Source organism: Urocitellus parryii, chromosome 3, assembly GCF_045843805.1.
Source record: "Urocitellus parryii isolate mUroPar1 chromosome 3, mUroPar1.hap1, whole genome shotgun sequence".
Classification (NCBI taxonomy): domain Eukaryota; kingdom Metazoa; phylum Chordata; class Mammalia; order Rodentia; family Sciuridae; genus Urocitellus; species Urocitellus parryii.
The window spans coordinates 213,284,739-213,305,309 of NC_135533.1; the positions used below are offsets into that span (position 1 = coordinate 213,284,739).

Here is a 20,571-nt window from a genome sequence, read left to right on the forward strand (position 1 = left end):
GTTTGTTTGTTTGTTTGTTTGTTTTTATAACCTCTATCTCCCTGTTGAGGTGATCTTTTGCTTCTTGGATTTGTTCATGTAGCTCATTATCAAAGTGATCTTTCACTGCTTGTATTTGTTCTCTTATGTCTTCTTTGAGTTCACAGAACATTTTAACCATGTATATCCTGAAATATTTCTCTGTCATTTTTTCTGCTGTAGCTGCCAATAATGATGTGTTGTCTTAATTTGTTTATGGTACTTTCATCCCTTGTCTTTTCATGTTGCCCATGTGTCTTCCTTTCCAGCTCTGTGGGTCTGGTGTGTTATTGTTTTTACCCTATAGAATTGTAGTGCTCTTGTAGGGTTCCAAGATCCCTCCTTTGTGGGGAAGGACAATGTTAACAGATCCCAATATCAACAATATATCACCTATGAATAAATTGTTGTTATTAAGACATTTACAGTTTAGTCTCAATGTCCAGAAATATTGGGTTCAATTATTATTTAAAATATAACCAGCAGTTTCATAAAAAGGTTTATAGTTTCTAGCAGTGGACAATGAACTGGGGGTCAGGTATAGGATGATATGCTAAGGGGAAAAGATGTGAGGGCATACAGTTAAAAATGGGAAATGTGAAAAAAATATAATGAAGAGGGTTAGTGGCAGGGGAATAGACAGGAAGTAATTTATGGTAGACAAGTATGTGAGAAGAGAGTAGAGTACATAAAACAATCACACATATGTATTTAGAAAAATATAGGTTGTAAAAATAGTAAAATTTGGAGAGTGAAAGAAGAAGAAAGAAAAGAGGTAAAGAAAAGAGAGAAGAAAAAGAAAAAAAGCTTTATGCAACTCCTCTATATTATTCAAGTGACTCTGTCCTCAAAGTCCTATTTCATGCAAAATTCTTCGTTTCACATATGTTGGGGATGTGAGGGCCAGAGGATAAAAGGGTAGAAGAGAAAGAAGAAAAAAAAATACTTCAAAGAATAAACCAGGGCTATTGCTAGTTTTAGAGACCCGTTTCTTTCCTGCATTTCTTCTCATCCAGTAGGTGGGGTTGTCTGTTTTAAGCTGGTGTCTCTGCCCTCAGGATGGTGTAGGTAACCAGAGTGAGAAGACTGGACCTGGTGTATAGCATCTGGAAGCAGGGAGTGCAGCCCACCAATTTCAGCAGGAAAATTGCACTTCATGGGTCTCTTTTTGGGACCACTCATTTGAATTGAGCCCCCAGGTATCGTCTCCCTTTCTTGCCTGGAGATTTCCCAGATCCTGGTCTCTCTGTTATGCCCCAAACTTTAGTCACCCTCCCCTCTCTTACTTAGCAGATCCCAACTGCAGGACCTCTCACCCCCAGGCTCACACTAGGCAGGCAGTGCCCTGATTGCACTGTACACCTGCCCAACTAAGAGCTGTTTTTGTGTTGGGAGCTCATTATGCTGAGTTATTGCCTCTGGGAGGAGGGAGTTGGAAACCAGCTACCTGCTCAGATGGAGATCTCATCTAAGAGCCACGCCCACCAAATATGGCAAGAAAGGTTTCCCAAGATGGAGTTGGTCTGCTTCCAATGCCGGGGTGTCTGGTGAGGTGGGGGGAGCTGGGCGATGGCCTTGTGCTGTGGATAGGTAGCAGCCAAGTGACCTGTGTGGGAGCTGTGCACAGTCTGGAGTTCTGCAGAGGTGCTAATAGGTGATTCTGCTAAGACACTTGAGAGCCATGTGTGAGCTAGAACTGTGGGCTTTGGGTCTAGAGTCTGGAGTCCTACTCAAATGCAGAGGCTCTGATTTCTGCAGGGGGAGGGGTGTCAGAGTTCTAGTGATTTCTGCAAAAACCTGCTGTATAGGGGCCCTCTCACACTTTCTGAGATGTTGTCTTCCAACTAGGTGAGACCTGGGTCATGAAGCGACACAGGATGCTGCCTCTTTCTGGCCTGCCATCTGAGAATGTGCCCCCACTGGGAAAATGCAGGCCCCTTTCTTGAGGCCCAGTTGGAGGACCTGGAAACCAGTGAGATAGAGTCCAAGGGTGAAGAGGACTGGGATTGAGCACAGGAGCATCTGAGGAGAATCAGTGGTCAGTTGTGGGCCACAGTGGGAGGAATTCAAAAGACAAGAGAATCCTCATAGCAGTAATGTAGACTCTGATGGTCTACATATGTACAAGTGGTGGAGAGAGGAGGATCCCAGGCTCTTAGCCAAAAGTAGCCTGGGGATGGCTCTGTGCTTGGAAAGTGCCTGGAAACCTTGGGATCCCCTCCCCCAATGCCCATTGTAAGCTTCAGCCACGTTGCTAGGAGACTGGAGAAGACACCCCTGTCTGAACTAATTGTACTCCAAAACTTCCGCATGATGACAGGCTAAATTTTTCCCTAATTATCATTATACATTTTCTCTTTGCCTTTCCCATGTGCTGACTCTCTTGGTTATTTTGTTTGTTTTATTTTTGTTTTTTGGAACTTATGCTTCCCTATTTAAAAAAAATTTCCTTCCTCATTTTAATTCGATATATCATCCTATAGCTTATTTTTGAAATCTTACAAATCTTAAAGTATCTTTAGTTTACCCTTGTACTTGATTAAATTTGGCTGGATAAAGAATTCAGGGAGGCTGAAAATTATTTTCCCCTAATTTTTGTGACATTGATCTCTTGTCTTGCAGCTTCTAAAGTTGAGAAAGGTCATGCCATTATGATCTCTGAATTTGTTTCACCCCCCCCACACACACACCCTTTCTTTTAGAGCTTTTATAAGACATTCATTCACAAGTATTTATCAAGCAGCTGTGCTGTGTCTGCTTCTGTTTTAGGTACAAAAGTCCAATTGATGGAATTTGAAGGAGAGATATTTTTTGGTTTTAAAGTGCTTTAGTATTCTATTTTCTTCATTTATTCCTTTTCCCCCACCTATAACAGTTGTAGTCAAGTGTTAGTGGCTCAGATCTTGGTTTGAATCCCATATCTGTTACTTCTTATCCATGTGATAATGGAAATATTAAGTCAACTCTCTCAGTCTCCATTTTCTTATTTGTAAGATTAATTGCTAGTATATCTATTTTACAAGGATATTATGAGGATTAACTGAAATAATGTAAACAAAACTCACAGTACCCAGTGCTATACAAACATAAAATTAATATTATCTCCCATACCTTTCTTGGTTCCTCTTCCCCAGTTTGACCCAGAGGAAGGAGTATTGAATCAGCCCTGCCACACCAGACTATCCCCCACCATTCTTTACTATTTTCATGTCTCTGCAAGAGAAACTCTACAGAGTATATACCTTAGAGAAAGATCATGGGTTGGGCCAGGGCATTGTGGAGGTTGCTAAACTTCACTTGGAATCTTTCCGAATAGAATAGAAGACATCCTTTTTCTGAACAGAGGGGATGCTGCTTGAGCAATACTGTGTCCTTAACAAATGGGAATCTTCATAAAAAACACTTGTGTCATAGACATAGATAATATGCCCCCCACCCTGAGCTATCTCCCCATAATGTATCTCAGTACTTAATCTTGCAAATAAAAGTTCAATATCAGCTTGATTTCTTTTCCCTTATGACTTTCTCATAAAGACAGAAAATTTACATTTAACTATATGATTTGCTGAACAAGCACATTAAAATAAAATGAAGTTTTCTAAGTTATTTTCTTTTTAATAAGTTCTTTAATATATTTTCTTACTTTTTAGAACCATTCAAAACATTCAAATGCTTCAACATTCATTGCCACAACTTTCTTGTTACTTTAACCCACTTTTCAAGAATGTATCTTATTTGCCTCATGGGTAATCATTATTATCTTTTATACCTTGGGAAATTATAAAAGAAATAATACTTTTTCAATAATTAAGCATTTAAATACATCTTATATTTTCTATTGATAATTAGCAATCGGTGCCGTGTGTGTGTATGTGTATGTATGTGTGTGTATAATTTCTTGTATAAATCATATATATATATATGATTTATACAAGAAATTAAAAATAATTCAATAGAACAACAATTCTATTCTTGGCTCTTCCTATTCCCTAGTCCTACGGAAAATGAATAGTAAATTTTAAGTGTTGTTTCTATTTTTTGAGAATGAAGTAAGGAGTTTAGTCTATGTTTTAATCAGTTTTTTTTTTCATTGTTGTGACCAAAAGACATGATGATAACAATTTTAATGGAGGAAAAGATTATTTGGCTCACAGTTTCAGAAGTCTCAAAATCAACAGATGGCCAACTCCACTGCTTTGGGCCTAAGGTGAAGCATTACATCATGGCAAAAGTATGTGTTAGAGGAAAGCAGCTCAGGACATAGCAAACTGGAAGCAAAGAGCTTCACTCACCAGGAACAAAATATAAATCTATCCACAGTTACTACCAAGTTAATCCTATCAGTGGATTAATACACTGATTAGGTTAAAGCTCTTCTAACCCAATCATTTCACCTCTAAATTTTCTTGCATTATCTCACACTAGAACTTTTGGGGAACACCTCATTTCTAAGCTGTAACAGTATAATAGTGAAGCTTCAGGACCTGACCAAAAACTAGATTTTTCTAAAACATTTTAATGGGAATTTTCCAGATGCTTTAAGCAACTGAGTAGGGAGAGGGATGAGTATAGTTTTCATTTCTATGACCTCACTCTTTTCTCAAAAGGTCTCTTAATTTTTTCTTATGTGCAGGAAAGGTTATTTAATCTCACTGACTAGTTTTAATTTTGCAGTTGTGTTATTATTGTCTTTTAAAAATTATGGGTGCATGCAATAAATGCAGTGAATACTTGAAAAAATTTACCAAGACAAAATGGAAACTATTTCAGTTATCTTCAGAAAATTTCACTTAAAGATATTATACATCAGTATATTTTGAATTCTCTGAGAATTCAAATTTTGCAAATATTAACAGTTTATAACTGATCATTATTCTACTCTTTTTTGGCTTTATTAAGATATAATAAATAAATAAATATCATTCTAATTTCTTATGCAAAGTATTACCACCTTTTAAATGCCAAAGTGAGAATAGATTATGGACTACACCCACGGACATGCAATGTGAACTACACAAACTATGATTACTAGCCACAGGTTGGTAGAGTGGTGAAGGTCAAACCTGCTTCAAACCAGGCATGATGGCCACATGGCTGTAATCCCAACAGCTCCAGAGGCTGAGGCAGGAGGATTGTGAGTTTAAAACCAGCCTCAACAACTAAGCAAGGCTCTAAGCAACTCAAGGAGACCCTGTCTCTAAATAAAAAACAAAAAGGGCTGAGCATGTTGCTCAGTGGTTAAGTGCCTCTGAATTCAATCTTCAGTATTAAAAAAAAAACCTTCTTCAAGTGAGTTCAGCAGAGTAGAGAAGCTGGAGACCATGAATATGAGGGGTTTTGTTGCAAAAAAGAACTACAGAAACTGTGGGATAGTTAGATGGCATAGAATCAATAGAGGTTTTTTTGTTTTGTTATTTAAGATAGGAGATATGTCATTTTTATATGCTAATGGTAATGATTCATTTAAGAGTCAATTGCAGGTGAAAAAGTATAATTACTGAAACAATACCCTAAAGCAGAAAGAGGAAAAGGGAACCAATGGAAGGATTTACCATAAATTGGAGTGAGGTGATCACTGTTAGAGGAAAGGAACTTGTACAATATGAGTACTATGCAGGTTTGTTGACTGATATGGCAGAGGGAGAATGTCAACATTTTATTATTAGAGTTATATCTACTTTCTAAGCAATTAAGAATAAAAATTATTATCTAAGAGTGAGGATCTTATAAATAGTATTGGAAGTAAGGGAAGATAAGATATGGATTGAGTTAACAAAGACAAGATAATTAACTATGAAAATGTAGCAAATTTAAAGTAAGACTGGGTAGCATAATTGAGTGTTCTGTATTAAGCCAGGTTCAACTGCTAGCATAAATTCTATTTAAGATTAGGGAGGGAGGGAGGGAGGATTGAAGGAGTTAGGGTATATGTAAAAAGTTATTATAATGACAGACCATAAATCTAAGCTGTATAATAAGACAGGAATTAAGAACATGATAAGATGCATGAAGATATGGTGGTTAATGGATTAAATATTGTGATGAAAAGAATGATTGAGAATTGGAGTCCCCAAGGAAATCAGCTGGAAAAATAAGAAGATATATTGGAGAGTGGGATACTTTTAATTGAGATATTAAGGAACAAGTTCAAGTGTTAGTAATGACAAAGTTAGCAATGTAACAGTAAATGGACGACTAAGAGGGAATAAAGGACAAGATCAATGGAAGATACAAGATCAAGTAACTGAGAGGTCAGGGTATTGGAAGGGTTGCTACAATACTGAAATCATGAGAATTATGATAGGAAGTATAGTAGAGAGAGTCATTGAGGCAGGCCTAAAATCTTCAATAAATGAGGGGTTGAGATCTACAATAAGGAGGTGTTACATCTATCTAATGGCATGAATTTTAGATAGGATCATGGTCTAGGACACAGAAAAGGACAAGAGGACTTTTAGTCCACCTCTGCCTCCAGTAACATAAAGTATTTTAGGAAGCGATAGTGCCCAAGTAAGAGGACTATGGGGAAAGTGATGTTGTAGGGGAGAGCCAAGTTTTAGCAGATCAAGAAGTAAATGGAAAGAAGAGAGAAAAGGCTAGAGATATTTGGGGTTTTGCTGATTATGCTTGTGAGTTCTCAAGGGCACAATAGAAAGATTTGAGAGATAAATGAGAATGAAGGAGGAAGCAAAAGATAGGGGTTGTGTTACAGAATATGTGGGAGGTTCTCTTAAGTTACAGTGTTTGGGGGAAGAAGGAAGGCAGGAAGGAGAAAATTGAAGCCATTAGTTAGATGATTATGTTAGACAGCTTTCTATCACTATACCAAAATACCTGAGATAATCAGCTTAAAATGAAGAAAGGGTCAGGAGCAATGGTGTGCATCTGCAGTCTCAGCTGCTTGGGAAGATGAAAAAGGAATATCACTCAAGGTCAGAAGCCCAAGAGTTGGACACCAGCCTGGGTAAGGAGGGACCCTGTCTCCTAAGGATAAAACAGAAAGAGTGTTGTGTGTGTTGGAGTGGGGTATTTGGGGCTCACCCTTTTGGAGATTTTAATCCATGGTTGGTTGGCCTGTTGCTTTTGAGCCTATGGCAAGGCAATATGACATGGCAGAAGCATGTGATGGGACAAGCCTGTTTACCTGAGGGCCAGGAATGAAAGAGAGGAAGAGGAAGAGTCCAGGGTACCAATATCCTCTTCAAGGGCAAGTCACTCAATGACCTAGAGACCTCCTACTAGACCCCACCTCTTAAAGGTTCTCCCACTTCCAATAGTGCCACATTGGCACCAAGTATTTACCACAGGAGCCTTTAGCAGACATTCCAAATCTAAACTATAGCAATGGTTCAGTTGTTCTACTAAAGTCTAGATTTATTAATTATTTTTAGCTCATATTATACAGATATAACTTTCATCAATTATCAATGATGAAATATGAGATTAAAGAAAAAAGATCAAAACTATATAAAAGGCTCTGTGGATTCATTTTATCCATTCTTTGTGTTTTTATCTCTAGATCCTAAGGACTGCAGATATTGCTATAATAATTTGGAAATTAAAATACACAGAATGGAAATTGTCACAAGAAATTTATTGAACACCAATTTGTTTTTCAATAACTGAATAGGTAATAAAAAGAAAAATAATCATGAAAAGTATAGTAATACTGATAACAGAGTGTATGATCCATTTCTAATTTTATGTCATCATACATAAGGTATTTTTTTTAAATCAATCCCTTGGTCAGCCTCACAGCCTTAAATTTCATCGATATGCAAACTCACATTCCCTATTGTTTAATAATGCAAAACTAATCAAATGTACATACCAGAAACAAGAACAAATTTTGTGAAATTGTTGCTTATAACAATACATGTAGTACATAACATCTTAAAGATACATTTATACAAATGGGTTACATATTTTATATTACTAGCTTTTAGAGAACTATTCAGATCATCAGACTTTCTGTAAATAAAGTGAAAATAAAATACTGTCTGCCAACATGTTCAACTAAAGGCTTTCCAACCAACAAATATCATGTTGTTTTTATATACAAGAGTTGGAAACTAAAAGTGATCTATGGTGATTCCTCTAACAGTCAAAATAAATGTCTTTTGATTTACAAAAATCTATTCTATGAATACTGCCTTTCTTAGTTTTCCTCTCATAAGCATACTTCTGTTTTACATATTCCACTTCACCTAACAAAATTAACAGTAATTCTTTAACATAGAGCTAGTCATACAAAATATCTCATGTTCTAGATTTAGATGATTGCTGTCTCACAGTGTCCTTTAACTTATTCTTTTATTGCTTGGATTTCCTATATAATAGCATTTGGATATAGAGGCTTACTTAATTAGATGGCAATGTGCTCTCTCTCTCTCTCTCTCTCTCTCTCTCTCTCTCTACTGGGGATTGAACCCAAGGGTGCTTTACCGCTGAGCTAAGTTCCCAGCCCTCTCTCTCTTTTTTTTTTAAGGCAGTCTCACTAAGGTGCCTAGGGCCTCACTAATTTGCTAAGGCTAGTCTTGAAGTCACAATCCTCCTGCCTCAGCCTTCTGAACTGCTGGGATTACAGGTATGCAGCACCACACCTGTCAGCCATTTCTTTCTCTTTTTTAAGGCAAGAACACTGCATGGGCAGTGCTACTGCACTTTCTGTTGCATCACACCATGAGGCATTGTCTGCTTATTCCACTTTGATGATGGGTTTGATCAGTAGTTTCAGGTGGAAGAACCTTATCCCTTCATTATAAAGTTCCTGGTTAGTCTTACAACTAATGGTTTTAACACCCATTGATAAATGTTGTTCAGATTCATTATTCTGGGGGTTTACAAAAATGATTATTTTTAAATTCTATCAATTCTTCTGCACTTATCTTTTCACAATGGGGTTAAGCCGCTAATTTGGTATATAGTGGGGTTCATTTGTTTCATTTTCCCTTTTTAAGGGATTTTTTTGTTTCCATTTTTATTTAATTTCTTGTTATTGTTTTTTGGAAACAAAAAAAAAGAATTATGTACCCTTACAATGATGGATTTCATTCTTTCGTTTCTTGGATGAAAAATGCAGGGAATAAAAATTCATCAATTCTGGGGATACAGAAAGAGTTCAAATATTTTATCTTATTTTACCTATTTAGAAAAATGGTATAAAGCCTATGTAAGATCTATTTTTTTAGCCTCCTGAAAAATATAAAGAAAAATTACACCCAGATTACCTTTGGAAATGGAGGCCTTGTATAAGCACATAGTGGGATGTAATATGGCCCAGGATGTTATCTTAGTTATAGAGTTACTCCAGGCACTTTGAAGATTGAGGAGCAGAGCAGGGAAGGCCTCATGGAAAATTGGAATCATGCTTAAACTCTAAGGACCTAAACTCTCTTAGTTCACAAGACCTCTGATTTCGCAAGAAGGGAATATATGATAGCATATATGATTAGGCCCACATATGCTATTCAAAATGGAGTGCTAAAATTGTTTAAAATGTTCTGCTGCTCTAACTCAACAGCAGGTTAGTCTTCTTGGTGTCACATTTTACAGTGCTCCAAACAGTAGTAGCTCAGGATAATAAGGCTGGTTTCACTCAAAACCAGCAGAAGACAAAGCACCTTCAGGGAGTTTCTGTGAGAAGAGTAACACAAAAATTAGTGGGTTTTTAACATTTCACAGAATCTTGGCTGAAACAAAAGAGATACTGAAAGACTAACAACTTGAAGTTTTCCTTCACATTTAAACTAAATACATCTTCAATATAAAAAAAATGATATAGGCCTTTGAGACAACTCTTTGGGAACTCATTTTGTTTATATTCTGGGACTACCTAATGGTATGAAAGTCTTTGAAGACCTGAAATTACCATGCATATATTATATTATTCACTAATCAATTGAAATGTCTTAAATTGTATGCTTATAATTATGTCCTCTTTAATAGTAACACTTTAAATTTCCCAGAACATTTTATTCAATTATTGGACACTTTGAAGGAGTATTAGTTTCATTGTTATTATTTCAAAAGGGTAACCATTTGAAAACTAAACAGCTAACAAATTTGTTCTGAGTTGTATTTAATACATTCTGTAAGCATGAATTTATTCCTTTAAAAGTCAACTACTGAGCTGGGGTTGTGGCTCAGTGGTAAAGCCTTTACCTAGCATGTGTGAGGCACTGAGTTTGATTCTCAGCACTACATATAAATAAATAAAGGTCCATGAACACTGAATGAACAGTGGGTTGCAGAAGCCATCAAGGAGGAGATTTTAAAATTCTTAGAGATAAATGAGAACATAGACACAACATATTGAAATCTCTGAGATACTATAAAAGCAGTTCTAAGGGGAAAGTTCATTCCTTAAAAGAAGAAAAAGTCAACAAATAAATTACCTCACATTATATCTCAAAGCCCTAGAAAAAGAAGAACAAATCAACAGCAAAATCAGTAGAAGGCAAGAAATAATTAAAATTGGAGCTGAAATCAATTAAATTGAAACAAAAGAAACAATTGAAAAAAATGATAAAACAAGAAGTTGGTTCTTTGAAAAAATAAATAAAATTGATAGACCCTTAGCCTCGCTAACAAAAAGAAGGAGAAAACTCAAATTACCAGCATACGTGATGAAAAAGGTAATATCACAACAGATACTACAGAAATACAGAGGATAATTAGAAATTATTTTGAAAACTTATACTCCAATAAATTAGAAGATATTGAAGGCATTGGAAAATTTTTTAAGTCATACGATTTGCCCAAATTGAATCAGGAAGATATACACAATTTAAATAGAACAATATGTACATATATATATATATATATATATATATGTTTAAATATATATAAATTTATATGTTTATATGTATAAATATATACTTATAAATATATAAATTTATATATGTATAAATATATACTTATATATAAATAATTTATATATTCATATATATAAATTTAAGTCTACTATTTATTTGTTTGAAGATGCATTATGGCAAAATGGAATAAGACTCAAATCAGATGGTTTGGAACTAGGACTTGCTAGGACTTTTGCTGCCCAACCATGGAAGGTGGTAAGTCACTTAACTTCTCATGCTTTGAGTTTTTTATTCTATAAAATGTGGAAGATGTGCCACTATGCTCCCTCCTATTTTTTTAATTTATATCTTTCACTTATATTAATTAGTACAAATCATCATAGTTGGTTTTAGCATTTAATGTCTGCTTTGTTTCCCTTCAGTTTAGCCTTAGTTACAAAGAACAACAATCACATTTACAAAAGAGCTAAATTGTAGTACCATAAATCTTTGCTTGTGAAAGCTGTGATATTGTTATGTGGATTTCTGGCAATGTGTAAAATGTCATTAATGCCTAGGGAGCATCTGTCTGACTATAATGGGAAATTGATGAATGGGAGGAATTGGAGTTAGGATCACATAGTTAAACTGAGACACATGAATGACATCTAAGAGTTTGAGATTCATTTTATGGGCAGTAGGACTCAATGGGAGAATTTAGTGAAATTTGTGTTTTAGGAAGCTAATCTGATAGAGTTATGAGGACTGGAATGTAATGGGGAAGAATGAAGCAGATGTCCTAGCCTGAATTCTTGTGATTTTCAAAATATGAGATAATAAGGGTCTGGTTTATTATGGTTGGAATGAAAAAGGACAATATGGGAAAGAGTCAAGAGACACTGGGAAAGAAAGCCAATGGGGACATAGTTCCTGATAAGCTATGATGGATGAGGAATAGAGAAACAAAACATGAAAAGTTGAGGAGACTAGAAGAAGGTCATTGACTGAAATAGAGAAGGTTGGACGTGTTGTCACTGCAGAAAAGATGTTGGGCATAGTTTAAGGGAAGATGCTTCACCACAGGGGCATGGAAGGTCTTCAAGACCCTCCTGCTACCACATCACTACTTCCAAGACACCCAAGGCTTGATCTTGTGGTAGACAGCAGTAACAGCTTGTGAACGAGGCCCCTAGGAGCTTATTGCATTGCAGGTGATGATTAGAAATGTTCAGAGGAAATGGTACTGGCAAAGTCTTCTAAGGGGAAACAAAACCATGAAGGTGGACAAAATGGTTAAGCAACTGAGTAGATAATTACTCTGATCTACAAACCAAAGAGACAGATAGAAGTTTTCTCTAAATAATTTTGGTTTAGGTTATAGTCATATAGCAGTTTCATTACCATAGGATCTTTTATATGGATCATCTACATATTAATTTAGATTTGGAAAATTGAAGAAAGTAATCAGCAAAACTTGGCTATTTCAATTTCACAACAGATACTTTAGAAAAAGCAGGAAAAATGAGTATATGTTTGTAAAGAGATCAGTATCAGGGATTGAACTCAGGGGCACTCAACCACTGAGCCACATCCCCAGTTGTATTTTGTATTTTATTTAGAAACAGGGTCTCACTGAATTGCTTATTGCCTCGCTTTTGCTGAGGCTGCCTTTTAACTCACAATCTTCCAGCTTCACCCTCCTGAGCTACTGGGATTACAGGCGTGTGCCACTATGCCTGGCTGCAATAAATTATTGATGAGATATTTGAAGGAATAAGACTCAGTACAAGGTAACATTTTAAACATGGTTTAGGAGTACTGCCATCTTATGGGAAAAAACTGACACCTGGCCCAGAGCAGTTGCTGCTGGTCACCAGCCACTGTAGCTTCCATCAGCCTGTGAGCATGGGGACTACCTTTGCAAATCTCTTCAAGGGCCTTTTGGTAAAAAAGAAATGTGCATCCTCATGGTGGGTCTGGATGCTGGAGGGAAGATGACAATTATGTACCAACTGAAGCTTGGTGAAATCGTGACCACCATTCTCACCTAGTTTTTCATGTGAAGACCAATAAGTACTAGAACACCAGCTTCACCACGGGGGCATGTGAGGCCTGCAAGACCCTCCTGCTACCACATTACTACTTCCAGGATACCCAAGGCTTGATCTTGTGGTAGACAGCAATGACAACTTGTGAATGAGGCCCACAGGAGCTCCTGAGAGTGCGCCAAAAATAAGCTAGGCTACTAGTGTTTGCCAACATTGTCATGGATGCAGCTTTAGCTACAGGTTTTAAATGTAATTAGTGGGTTTCCACTCAGGCTGTTTCTGATACTCTTATGCGATATTACTCAATTTTGTGCTTTTTTTTAATTATAAAAAGATAATTGACTCACTGTCAGTGCTGAGAAGGGATTTAGACATGTGAACACCTGGCATCCTGGAGCTCCTGGGCTACAGATTGGTGTTGGGATCCATTTGGTGGTTGATTTTTAACCCCAACCCAGTGCATTTTTAAAAAGTTAAAAGTACAAGATAAGGAGAACACTTGAACACACAGAAGAGAGACTACACCTTCTGTGTACATCCTGAATTTCAAACTCAAGATTTCTAAGGGTAACATTACTTCTTGGATGTCTAATTTTTATGTCTAAGCTGTATCAAAACTGAATTCTTGATCTTCAAATTTGCCCTCCTCCAAGTTACTGGCAATTACATCACTTTAGTAGCTCAGACCACAAAACACCAGAGTCATCCTTGACTCTTCTTTTCTCAAACCTCACATTCAATCTACAACTTCTATGGCACTGTTAGTTCTACATTCAGAATCTGATCCTATATCATTTCTTCTACTACTACTACTACACTATGGTTCAAATTTCCATTATCTCTTGTTTGAATTATTGCAATAAGAACAAAACATATCCCTCAGAGTCCTTTTTCCTAATAGTTGCTAGATGTCCTTTAATAACATAAGTCAGGTCAGGTCACTTATCTGCTAAGAATTTTTCAATGGCTCCTGATCTCACTCAGTAAAAGCCAAAGTTCTTACAATAACCTCCAGAATTATACAGGATCTGGCCCTGTTTCTTCTCTGTTCTACTATTTTCCTCCTTGCTTACTCCACTATACCCACCCTTGCCTCCTGCTTTTCCTTTAATATATCAGTCATACTCTAGCTTAGGGCCTTTGGATTTGCTCTTCCCTCACTTATCTTTCATCTTTTCCAAGTTCTTTATGAAATATCATCTTTTTAGGGAATGACTTGAGAGAATGAATGATGTGTCATGAACACAAATGTATGAATGGTATAACATGGTATGAATGAACAGATGCTATAATTAAGACTTAGAGCACCAATTTTACATGCTTCCTCTTTTAATGGAAGTCAACACACAACTTTCAATATTCATTGAGCACCCATTACATGTAAAACAATGTATTTGGTTGATTGCCATTAGTGAAGGGAAATATTGAATTAAACTTGTTGCTTTAGCAGATGTTCTTGAATATTTTCAAGACACACCAGAACAAATAGTTGACTTCCTCAGCTACTGAGAAAGCAGTATTCATTAACAAAAAGGAATGTCTATCAAATATCCTGGGGCTTCCTCCCTCTAGGCAATCAGAATCTACAAACACAATCTTTTAGTCCAGGCAGTATTTAAATCTCTGCACTGTTTGAAATATGATCGAGTAAATAACTTTTTTTTTTTATCAATTCTTTGTTCCCTATGGTAAATTGTCTAACCTCATCCAATTCTCAATTCAGGTTGAGATAACAGGGCAATCAATATACCCTTGGGTGTTACAAGTTGGCAATGGGGGAACTTGAGAAAACAAAATCTTAAAATTTATAAATTTTAAAAATTAGGACTATTGCAGACTAGCTCTGTTTATGTACATTTAAGTTCTTTAAATTCTCCTTTTTTCTTTTTTAAATCCAACTTTCACTTCACACTACTTCTATGATTGAACTCATGATTCAAAAAAGGAGAAACTATCAACCTGAGACAATGCAATATGTAGTTCACCCTAGGAATGGATTTGAGGATTGGAGAGTACAGAGAAAAACAGAAGGATTAAGGGATCAGGTGAAGAGTAATGCTCAATTTATAAACACGTTTCATTTCAAGCCAACAAGTGTCTCTTGCATGCAAAGCAGTAGGCTCATCATTTCAGTAATAATGTCAAGACTCAGGATAAGTCTCTGTCATCAAGAAACTGGGAGTCCTGGAGTATTATTTAAAACATGCAGAGTAAGTGAAGAAACTACAAGGAGAGAGAGAGAGAGAAAAAAAAAACTGACTTTAAGTCAGATGTTTTAGTATACCAGGGGCAGTCAAGTACACCAACAACCCTTCCAAAAATTTCAGGTAAGGTCAGACATGATAGGTAACTTGTTTTAAGTCATTAAAGCTAGAAAGTTAACATAGATCGGCTTTGTTTCCTGCCTATTTTTCCAAGTTCAGGCTTCTTTCAGAACACTGTTGATGAACGGACGCCCCTAAGAGGTGTGCGAGGGGAGTAAATTTTGACTGGAAGTCCCAGTCACCCTGCAAAGAACAAAGAAATCAGAGCTATCTGGGGGCGGCGCTTGGGGTGGGCCTTGAAGGATGAACCCGAAATTGGGCGGGAACCAGTGTTGGGGAAAAGGGCGGGGCTCTCAGGCTAACAAAGTAACGGAGCTGTTTCCCCCGAATCCTTTGAGTCCTGGGGGAGTTAGTCTAGGTTGAAGGCTAGCACCCCGCCGCTTCCTCCCTCCCATCTTTCCCCTGGGGTTTTTCAGGAGCGTTCGCCAATTGCCCCAAGAAGCATCTGTTATTTGTGTAATTTGGAAAACCCCGGTGTTCTGGAAGCACTGAATCCCCTGCACGGTGGGGGTCGTCCGGCAGGCTGGAGCCCCCCCCCCCCACGCGCGCTGAGGACTGGGTTAGAACCTTCGGCCCCGCGAGGCCGGCGGGGCGGGGCCGGGGCGCACCTGCCAGGCAACGCGGCGTTCGAGGCGCCTGCGCGCTGTGACGTGTCTGGACTCCCGCCTCACTCTGTGTTTACGTGGAGACGCAGGTGGCGGTGGCGACCGCTGTACTCGTGTGGACGAGGACGATTCGCCAGTGATTGCAGCGACTGACTGGTTTTGTTCCGGGGGGAGGCAGCTCCCGGCCGGGCCCTGCGGCCTGGGTCGCGGAGCTAGCCGTCCCACCTCGGTCTGAACCGATTTTTCCTTTCTACCCCCCACCCCCTCCCTGTTCTTTCCCTTCCTACCCCGCAGAAGCCATGGAGGACGAAGAAAGAAGGAGAAAGATAGAAGCTGGCAGAGCGAAGGTAGGAGAGCCGGGGACCGCCGGGCCAGAGGTGGGAGGAGGCCTGGGGAAGGAGTTTGCGGCAGCCGGGTGCCCTGCGCTCGGAGGGAGGTTGCTGCAGGGTCTGGGTTTCCTCCCCGCCCTCCTGTCCCTTTTCCTAGGACGTGTAAAAGCCCGGTGCTGCTACCTAGCTGAGGAGACGTCGGTGGTGATTGAATGGTGTGGCTCTTTTCTCACGACTGCCCCAATAAAACACCTCTCTCTCTCTTTTCTTTAAACCGTATTGATAATTAGGTGGTAATTAATAGCCTTTAAACCTCCAGCCCTTCACTTTTAAAGGGACTTTTATGGGTGGTGCAGGCATTGTGTTTTCCAGGGCGGGGATTTAAAGCTTTCCTTTTATTCAGTGGGGAATTTGTGCGCTGATCATCAGCTTGTCTTCCTTAGGTGGCACGCTGGCACTGGAGGACGTGTGTGAGATTGGCCTGTGACAGCTGCCTCAGCAGTGGCCTGAGTGTGCCACAAGTGCCAGCTGTGAACTTGGCTTTAGGGGCGTTTTTAAAAGCGTGTCTTTGTACGTTCCTGTTTGGAGGTCTTTGTCATGGCAGTTGGTTTTGTATCCTGTGGATTGGAAGTTCTGAAGACGGAAAGATTCCACAGAACAAAGCTTTAGAATTCCTGCTTTAAATAATTTGTTTTACGTGTGTGTGTGTGTGTGTGTGTGTGTGTGTGTGTAGGTGTAGTGAGTTCCGATTTTATGTGTGTGTGCGTGTGTATATGTATGGAAATTGTAACGCAAACATTACAAAACTGTATTATGCATAGATATCCTTGGGGCATCATGAAAAATTTATCGTAGACAAAATATAAATTGAATAGCATTTTTTTAAAAAAAATTACATATTTGAGCAGCTCTTTAGGCTTGCCTGAAAGGCCCCCTTCCTCCCTACTTTTTATAGGTGATATTCTTTTATAGGTGATATTCTTTTTAGAGCTAATGGATAACAATCATACTTGAAACACAATTAACTATTTTTTCCTCTCTTCCTTTCTTTCTTCATTCTTCTACATAAACAAAGGAAACCAGGTCAATGATTTCAGTAATCAATGAAAGAAAGGCCTTACTGCAGAGATGCAGTAGTAGATGTTCATCAGAAGTGTGTTAAAGGAATGTGTATGTTAACCAGCTTCATATTTCTAAAATATAATTGACTTTTTTATAATCTCCCCCTTTTAATGTTAAGACTTAAATGCTTGTATGTAAACAGGTAGATTTTGTTTTTTACTCTAGAATATATAAATGAAGGAACATTGGCATTTTCAGAAGCCCAAAATTGCTTACAGTTGTGCAACCCAAGGGACTAAGCAAACACTCTACATCTAAGGAATTGAAAGTAATTTTGTGTACCTTTTCAAAAGCATGGAAGTTCTGGTTAGATGTCTTATTTGTTACCTAAGAATGTTTACTGCCTTCTACCAAATGTATCTTTCTTAAATGTATGTAAAGCAGTTCTAGTAAACGTAGTTAACTTTGAACAGTCACATTTCATAATAATTAAATTGCTTGCTGTAAGTAGATTTGGCAAAGTAGAATTTTGATTTCTTTATGTATATATTTGTCTTTCAAAAGTCTACCTATGGGGTAAAAATCTTTTTAAGTTAATTTTTATTGTAGTTTATTTTCCTCTAGAAATGAGCCCAGTTTCCAGTAAGAGATCCTTGAGGCTTTTAAGGCAACATATGTTTGCTGCAACATTAGCTATCTGGTATAAAATACTTTACTGAGGTCATGATTCCTCAGCCATGTAAGTGCAATGGAATATTATACAATCATTAAAAGGATTAAGTCTGAGAGGGACATGGTAAATAGAGTGAAAACAACATTATTAGAAATAGTTTAGATGTTGCAGTGGTATACACCTGTAATCCCAGCTACTCAGGAGGCTGAGGCAAGATCCTGTCTGAGGGGGAAAAAAAAGGAGGGGGAGCTTAGATTATAGCTCAAAGGTAGAGCACTACTGCCCTTTATCTCCACTACTGCGCAAACAAAACTAAACAAAATATGTACATTATTTAATTTGTATAAACATATGTGCTTTTAGAATGGGATTGAAAAACTATTATAAATATAGTTATTCATGGGCTAGGGGTATAGCTCAATGGTAGAGCACAAGTTCCTAGGTTTAGTCCTCAACACCAAACAAAATTTATAAAGCAGTTCTACTAAACATAGTTAACTTTGAACAGACACATAATCAGCAAACTTAGATCAAGAGGTAGAAATAGAGAAATGGCAACAGTCTCTGCTTTCCAAAGTAGGAGAGACAGATGCTCCTGGGTAATAAGTACAGTGAGAGGTTAGATACAGTAGGATTTTGGATGTTACCCCCCCCCCCAACATTTTGTTAAAATATTTAAAATGCTACTGACTCATTTTCTAGAATATTTTATAAGGAAAACTCTCAATATCAATTAAATGCAACCTAGCATAGTGCTTTTCAAATAGCAGGTATTCAGTGTTTGGTTCTCTCCAGCTGTGCATGCTGGCAAGATGAGCTGGTCAAAAGAGCTGGCTGCAACATTAAAGTAAGGAAACAGTGAAGAAGAATCATGCAACACGTGGACATGAGTTTCTCAGGTGGAGGGTGGGCCTGCTCTGCCACCTCAAGGGTCTTCTTCCACGCTGGAAGGCAAGAGAGCGAGTGCACTTGGAACCCCTCTGTTTATTAGGGAAAAGACATTTGATAGAATGTTCCACCCAATAAGGCAGGGGATAGTGTTTCAGCAGGGGTTGCCCAATCCTGTTGGGTACCGCTCAAGCCCAGAGCTGAGGCTCTTCCTTGATGAGTGGGGGTAAAGGCCACTTGCTTGCTATAACACATGATGTGGCGTATGTTGCCAGTCCAATATCCCCTTTACTTAAGGCTTTTGGAGGGTCTTAGCTCATGCACAGGGCGGTCCCTGACATTTGCTTCTTGAATGAATGAGCAGAATGACTGAGTAAGTTCTTAATGTGCAGTGTTACTAGCTAGGTTGGAATTTAATAAGAGTAATCCAGAATTTTCCTAATCAGAAGTCTCTTATTGCTGGTATCAGAAACCACCTAAAATGATCATTACCCAAAATTTATTCAGAGACTTGGTTCTCCAAGTATCTCATTTGTTCATAAGACTTAAGTGTTAACATTTGATAACAGTTTTACAACGTACAACTTTTTAATCTTTTCTTGGTAATTGGTCTTCTGTTCCTTTCTCTCTAGATTTCTCTAAATTTCCTTTCTCAAGACCTTATAATAAATGATCATTTTAAAAATAGCTTCTCATGTATACAGTATAGTATCTAAATTTAAAAAAAGAATTTTTAGTTGTAAATGGACACAGTACCTTTATTTTATTTATTTATTTTTATGTGGTGCTGAGGATTGAAACCAGGGCTGCACATGTTGCTAGACAAGTGCTCCACCATTGAGCCACAACCCCAACCCCTACAGTATAGAAGTGTACTTTGTAAAGTATTTTATATTAACCAAAATCTGCAGTAATAGGAGAATGAATTATTTTATGTAGCCATTAAAATAATTCTACAAACACTTTTCAAGTTGGGAAAATGTCCACAGATAATGTCAGGTAAAAAAAAAAAAAAAAAGAAAGGTACGTTTAAGTATTTATATATGAAGACATCTGAAAAAACATGCACCAAGATGTCAGTTGTGGTTATCTCTGGGTAGTGGGTTATAGGCTATTTTAATTTTTTTATACTTTATTTTACAAATTCTCTACAACATTATTCTTTTATGATCAGGCACAATGTTCAGGTATCATTTAAAAAACAAAGACATTACATGCAGTATGATAAACAGGTTAATGTTGTATGACTCTCATACAGAACAAGAACATGAAATGCAAAATAACTAGGTCTCCTACATTAGTGTAGTCCTGGAACTCTAATTCTTACTCCAGTACCGCTTGTATTATGTAGTCAGAATTCTATATTATTGGACATTTATGGATTGCTTTTTTTGTTTTTGTCATAAAAATCCATTTTCCTTGCTGTCAGTTTTTTGGTTTTTCCTATGAACTTGCTTGTCCAGCTTTGTATTTTCTCATTTGCCTCTTCCCCTAACTTGCTGCTTTAGATTTGTTGTAACAAAAGAACCCAGAAACTGAGGTTAATGGAATGATTTATAAGAATCAAGGGCTAATGGAACCTAGTAGAAAGGACTTCGAGGCAATTCAGTTTTTCTGATGCTTGGTAGTTCTTTGGTTTGCTGTTGGGTCCTCAGCTATCTTCTCAGTATTGATGTTGCAAGAAGCCCAATACTTGGAGATGTTAACTACATTATTAAATATTTTCAGAGCTGGGCTTGACCTCATTTACAAGTTACTGACAGAGATGGCACCACATAGGCTATCCTTGTAGTGAATCAACCAAACTATTTCAACTCCATTTTAAATG

At 37.6% G+C, this 20,571-nt stretch overlaps 1 protein-coding gene across 1 annotated transcript in view; it reads left to right on the forward strand.

Annotated features, from left to right (window-relative positions):
• The first annotated feature begins 15,889 nt into the window (after nt 1-15,889).
• Nucleotides 15,890-20,571, forward strand: part of LOC144253915 (A-kinase anchor protein 9-like) — a 109,315-nt gene continuing 104,633 nt past the window's right edge. Inside the window, exon 1 of the mRNA XM_077796564.1 lies at nt 15,890-16,138. Coding sequence (XP_077652690.1) covers nt 16,091-16,138 — 48 coding nt within the window. The 5' untranslated portion in view covers nt 15,890-16,090. The remainder of the gene's footprint in view (nt 16,139-20,571) is intronic.